Here is a 6,775-nt window from a genome sequence, read left to right on the forward strand (position 1 = left end):
GTGTGTGAGAGTGTGTGTGTGTGTGTGAGAGTGCGTGTGTGTGAGAGTGTGTGTGTGTGTGTGAGTGTGCGTGCGTGTGTGTGTGTGTGTGTGAGAGTGCGTGTGTGTGTGTGTTGTGATGATGTCACTGCAGGTATTTTTACACTCCAGCTCTATAAATATCGGGTCGCTCCTCGTGTCGTCACGGCGGGGGGTTTCTCCTGCAGCGCTCAGGTTGAGCTCCTTGAGAGTATATAAGCGACGAGACACACACACACACACACACACACACATCAGAGGTGAAGCGAGCAGCTCAACCAGCGCTGCCTAACCTAAACTAACCTAACCCCTGTCATCTTTGCATGTTACTGGAGATGTTTTCATCTGTGTAACCTGGACTCGTGTTTTCTCAGATCTGTGCGAGGATGAGCTGCGACGCGAGCGTCAGGCGGATTCTGCGCGCGTCGAAACGCGTCAGGTCAGTAAGCGCAGCCTTATGATGCCTTCATATTAATACATCCTAATGAAACTGTGCTGCTCTGCATGCTAGTTTAGTGTTTACTGTACTGACAGAGACACTGAGCTATAGGTGTGTGTGTGGTGTGTGTGTGTGTGTGTGAGTCTGTGTCTGTCTGTGTCTGTCTGTGTGTGTGAATCTGTGTGTACGTGTGTGTGTGTGTGTGTGTGTGTGTGTGTGCGTGTGTGTGTGTGTGTGTGTGTGTGTGCGTGTGTGTGTGTGTGTGTGTGTGTGTGCGTGTGTGTGTGTGTGTGTGTGTGTGTGCGTGTGTGTGTGTGTGTGTGTGTGTGTGCGTGTGTGTGTGTGTGTGTGTGTGTGTGCGTGTGTGTGTGTGTGTGTGTGTGTGTGCGTGTGTGTGTGTGTGTGTGTGTGTGTGAGTCTGTGTGTGCGTGTGTGAGAGTGTGTGTGTGAGTCTGTGTCTGTCTGTGTGTGTGAGTCTGTGTGTGCGTGTGTGTGTGAGTCTGTGTGTGCGTGTGTGAGAGTGTGTGTGTGAGTCTGTGTCTGTCTGTGTGTGCGAGTGTGTGTGAGTGTGTGAGTCTGTGTGTGTGAGTCTGTGTGTGTGAGTCTGTGTGTGTGTGTGAGTGTGTGTGCGTGTGAGTCTGTGTCTGTCTGTGTGTGTGTGTATGAGTGTGTGTACGTGTGTATGAGTGTGTGTGTGTGTGTGTGTGTGTGAAGAGCTCCATCCAGGACTCCCTTTATAAGAAGTTTCTCATATTCTGTAAAAGTGTGTATCTCTCACAGGCTCAGTGTCATCCATCCTAACTTACACACAAACTATTAGAGATCATCTTTAATAATAAATGGTGAAATCTATGAGGTTATTAGAGCAGCCAGTGCTGGTCTGCATGTTTTATCGTCTGGGTTCTGGTAGCATCTGACCGTCTCTCTCTGTCCTCATGCTCGGATGCAGGTCTACTAAAGGAGCGTCCAAAGCCCGGCGAGACCACATCAACGCAGAGATCCGGACCCTGCGGTCACTTCTGCCCATCTCCGCTGAGGACCAGGAGCGTCTGTCCTACCTGCACTCCATGTCTCTTGTCTGCAGCTTCGTCCGGAAGAGCGCGCTCCTCTCAGGGTCTGCATGCGGTCTGGATCCGTGCGTTCACAAGGACCCAGCGTCTCTGTACCACAGCTTTCTGCAAGCGCTGCCTGGATTTATTGTGGCTTTGAGCAGAGACGGAAAGCTGGTCTACGTGTCTGAAAACGTGCAGGAGTATCTCGGCCTGTCCATGGTGAGAGAACGGTCTGTTCCCTTGTGCTTCACATGCACACACATTTATCCTTTCAGTCAGGGATGATTATGATCAATTTGACCCATGCTTGAAAAACTGGGTAAACTATTTATTTCTTCTTGAATATTTCTCGTTAAGGGTCATGCAAAGTTTTGAGACCCAGATGTGTTTTGGAAAGACTGTACATGTTTTGTTACGACGTTTGTGTTGGGGTCAAACTCACCCTCTTTGTTCCCACGCAATTTCCCAAAAATCAGAGTCAAAAAACAGTAAACCTTTATTGTACCTCGTCAGACACTAAAATATGAAATACATGAGAGTTTCAACAAAAATGACAACAAAAATAGATTGTTTAAAAGAATTATTAAACTCCTCACATTTTATATTTTAAGTCCCTGACAAACTACAATAAAGGTTTTCTGTTTGTACATGAATCTTTAGTGTTTTACATACACTCTCAGAAAAAATTTACAAAATATGACACCGGGACGGCAACTTTTCAAAAGATACTAAAATGCAGCATAAACAGGGTAAAGATGTGACCCTGGAGCACAAAAGCAGTGTTGAGTCGCTGGGGGATATTTGTAGCAATAGCCAACAATACATTGTATGGGTCACAATTATACATTTCTCTTTTATGCCAAAAATCATTAGGATATTAAGTAAAGATCATGTTCATACATCAATGGAAAGCTTATATATTCAGTTTTCAGATGATGCATAAATCTCAATCTCAAAATTGACCCTTATGACTAGTTTTGTGCTCCAGGGTCACTAATGTGCTTTTGCAGCTCTTTCTGAGTGTAGTGTTGATTTCTGTAGACTGCTTGGAAACCAGCGTGGGTCAAAGGTTGTGCTCAGTTTTTGAGCACTAGTGTGTTGTGTTGCTCTGTAGGTGGATGTGCTTCAGGGAGACTCGTTCTATGATATGACGGACGGTCGTGACGCAGAAGCGGTGAGAGTGATTTTGAGAGAGCAGGACGTCTCAGCAGGTGAGCGCTTGCTTCTGTGTTTTGTGTGATGTCCAGATCAGGTCTGACGTCATGTCTGTCTCTCAGAGCGCAGCTTCGTGTGCCGCATGCACAGCTCCAGAGCGCTCCGGCTCCAGAACGCCGCCGGCTGCTCCATGCTGGTGAGGGGCCGATTCCAGGCCGGCCCGCTGGACGCCGCTCTGTTTGTGGCCCTCTGCTCACCCACAGTCGACAGAGTGAAGGACAGCGAGCTCCTGAGGGCCTCCTCCTGCTTCCAGACGCTCCACAGATCGGACATGAGGCTCCAGCACGCCCCCTGCAGGTGCTCACGTCACATCACAAAGCTGTGCTGATCTACCAGTAATGTGCATTTCTTTTAGAGAGTACTGGTTTGAGAGGAGGACAAGATGTGAGTGTTTTGTAATGAATGATATGGTTGTTGATTGTGTTGAAATATGTTTCCACAGCGTCTTGTTCCACCTGGGTTTCTCAGCAGAGGAGCTGATCGGTCGATCGTGGTATGAACTCCTGCATCCGGATGATCTGGCGCTCGCCGCCGGCTGCCATCGCACACTCAGTGAGTCCACTCAAACTATCTGTGCAGACGCAAACATGAGGCTTTTGTTCATCAAGGATGCAGTAAATTAATCAAAAGTGACAGTGAAGACATTTATAATCAGAGGTGTCAAGTAACGAAGTACAAATACTTCGTTACCTTACTTAAGTAGAAATTTTGGGTATCTATACTTTATTGGAGTAATTATTTTTCAGCCGACTTTTTACTTCTACTCCTTACATTTTCACGCAATTATCTGTACTTTCTACTCCTTACATTTTAAAAATACCCTCGTTACTCCTATTTCATTCCGGCTTGTCATCGTTAAAAAAAACCTATCCAGATAAATCGTGCCATCCGGATAGAGTGAATTTGACTGTGGTTGGATGAGAAGTATAAACATATACCATTCCGACACCCTATTGGTTTGTACACGATCCATCGCACCTGCACATGACACAAATCACCTCACACTCCAGCAAGGACATAGCCAGTGTTGGGGTCGTTACTCAAAAAAGATTATTTCTTAAAAGTTATAATTTCGCCACTACTGGCTCATTTATCAAACGGGTGCTTTCTCTTCATCCTCCGCAAATTAAACTACAGTCGGTAGTTCGGCAGAGAGACGTTTGAATAAATTAGCGTTTGCGATTGACAACGCATCTTCTAGTTAAATGTGACATTGTTGCCATTAGCTATAGAATTGAGCATAGTACATACCGGGAAGGTATCAGGATTATGAGTTATTTTTAATTTTTATTTGTTGATTAATCACTTGGATTAATCATTCATTTTGACAGCACTAATGTTTATTGTATATAGACAACCATACAAGGGTAATTGTTACTAAGCCTGCCCTGGGTACACCAGTTTTCTTGTCCGTTGCCCTCACAGATTCCTGCAGCTAAGCTTGGATGTACATTTACATTCCAATAAAGGTTATTGATGACATGCCTCTGAAGTTTGACTTTTTGCACCATTACAATACTTATAAGCAACTAGTCATCATATCTTTTTTAATGCTCAGTAGTACACATATATGGTTCTTTAATGTATTTGCTTTGTACTAAAACGCGTTCATTTTCAATGGGCATATATGCGGCTGAAACAGGTAGCCTAGTGCATCCCACATTTTTCAACATTAACATTTTAATATAACATAGTCATTATGGCCTTTAGAAAAATGTTTTTTTGAGGAGGTGGGGTAGTGCACAATAGGCCCCTGTGGCGCGGCCTAAGCTTTTGTCCTTAATGGCATTTTTTTCCTTACATTACTTTTACTTTTATACTTTAAGTAGTTTTGAAACCAGTACTACTACTTGAGTAAAAAGCTTGAGTTGATACTTCAACTTCTACAGAAGTCTTTTTAAACCCTAGTATCTATACTTCTACCTGAGTAATGAATGTGAATACTTTTGACACCAGTGTTTATAATGTTGCAAAAGATTTCTATTTCAAATAAATGCTGTTCTTTTGAACTTTCTGTTCATCTGTGAATCCTAAAAAATAAAATGCATCACGGTTTCCACAGAAATATTGTGCAGCAGAACTGTTTTCAACATTGATAATAATCAGAAATGTTTCTCGAGCAGCAGATCAGCATATTATACTGATTTCTGAAGATCATGTGACACTGAAGACTGGAGGAATGATGCTGAAAATACAGCTGCGCATCACAGAAATACATTACAGTTTAACAGAGATTCACTTAGAAAACAGCTGTTTAATATTTCACTGTTTTTACTACATTCTTGATCAAATAAATGCAGCCTTGATAAGCAGAAGAGACTTTAAGAATGCTACTGACCGCAGACGTGTGAGCAGTAGTGCAGATGACTGTGAAGTGATGAGTGTGTTGGGAACATGCAGCTTTACTGACACGCGTGTCTGGTTTGGCAGCTGGAGCTGATGGCGGTGCGAGTGCAGAGATGCTGGTCCGACTGCAGCGGCACGATCAGTCGTGGATCTGGCTGTACGTCCGTGCGACTCTGGACCGAGCCAGAGACGTGATCGTCTGCACAAACCTCGCCGTCAGGTGAACATCTGATCTTTCTCCACAGCAGCGACTGATCTCTCACTCTAACAGCGTGTGCAATGTGTGGCTGAATGTTTTGATTCGTTTGAATTTGATCAATTCTGATTCTGATTCTTATCGATTCCAATGTGGTTAAAAAAAAGTCAAACATTTAGATATCAAACATATTTATTCTGTGTCTCTTTTTGCAAAACATTTAGTTGCTGCTGAACACCATGAACAAAAATCAGCCGGCTGCATCAAAACTGACTCGATTAAGAGCTGCTTGTGTGCAAAATAGAGCGGCATGATTCTTTTAATGAAGATTGTAGTTCTCTCACAATTCTGAAGAGAAAACATTAGACAACCGAACAAAATCACATGTAATTTATGAATGAATGAATCAATGACTCACTCAAGATGTACTTGTTTCATTACTGGATGAATCTGCATTTTTGAACGAATCTCTTGAATGAATGAATCAAAGCCAAATACATTTTAACAGCCCCTTTTCACCAGCTAAACACAAAGATGCAACATTGATAGGTGGAATTGAAATTTTAATTTACAGCAATTATTTGATTCCTGACCTTAAGTATCTTAATCTGGAATTGGAATTGATTTTCGATTCCCAACTCTTCTGATTTTCTCACGGTCTCTCGTCTGCAGTGAAGCGGAGGCCGTCTATCTCCGAGACAAACTGTACAGCGCTGCGCAGACGTCTCAGCCGGCTTGTGTCCCGAGAGACTGCGATCAGCTCCGGAGGAGCTCAGAGACCAGCGCTGACTCGCTGCCGCTCTTCTTCTGCACCCCGCCCTACAGCCCCAATTCCTCCCACTGCTCCTCTGACTTCCTGTCCGAGGGGTCCGGCGCACTCTGTCCACCTCAGCCGTCCTCTGACCCGATCTCTGACCTGTTCTCTCCTGCGCTCTGTCCGGCTGACGCTCACCTGGTCCCGGTGTACGGCACCTGCGAGGCTCTGGAGGACTTCGGTGTGTTTGTGACGCCGGAGCCCTCGCCCCCTGCTGAGGGGCCCTTGCTGTACAGCGAGACGGAGCAGGCGGAGATCGGGACGCTGGCCCGGCAGATCTGCTCTCTGGCCAGCAGCTTCGATGCTTACAGCAGGACAGGGCCCGATCCGGCCCCTGGGGCCCTCTGCTGGCCAGAGCCGCTGCTGGAGCCCGTCATCCACTGCATTCTCACAGACTGGGGCCGCTCCCACGCTTTGACCACCAGCCCACGAGCTCAAGGCCCTGACCCACGCTAGTAACCAGTCTCGCAGCATCCCCCGGTGAAAACCTCTTCCTTCATGTACTGAAAGTGCTCTGTTCTCACACACTAATGCTGTTCTTAATACACTAAAAATTATTCTTTAGTACTTTTTAAGATAAACTTAAGATCATCTAACTGTGCTATTTTGTGACCATGAATATGAACTAAAATGCGCTTTTAACACACTATCTCTGTATTTAAACTGTATTTAGTCAGCACTTGTAGTACACTTGA

At 45.0% G+C, this 6,775-nt stretch overlaps 1 protein-coding gene across 1 annotated transcript; it reads left to right on the forward strand.

The window, feature by feature from the left end:
• Nucleotides 1-1,614: 1,614 nt before the first annotated feature.
• Nucleotides 1,615-6,536, forward strand: LOC107568028 (neuronal PAS domain-containing protein 4-like; the record flags this gene model as incomplete). The annotated part of the gene is made up of 6 exons (XM_016253857.1): nucleotides 1,615-1,728; nucleotides 2,624-2,720; nucleotides 2,787-3,021; nucleotides 3,167-3,276; nucleotides 5,155-5,290; nucleotides 5,939-6,536. Coding segments are annotated over 6 exons (1,290 nt in total), but the record flags the coding sequence as incomplete, so codon positions are not given.
• Nucleotides 6,537-6,775: the final 239 nt, after the last annotated feature.

The sequence above is a fragment of the Sinocyclocheilus grahami genome, unplaced genomic scaffold, assembly GCF_001515645.1.
Source record: "Sinocyclocheilus grahami isolate Dianchi unplaced genomic scaffold, SAMN03320097.WGS_v1.1 scaffold1208.1, whole genome shotgun sequence".
Lineage (NCBI taxonomy): Eukaryota > Metazoa > Chordata > Actinopteri > Cypriniformes > Cyprinidae > Sinocyclocheilus > Sinocyclocheilus grahami.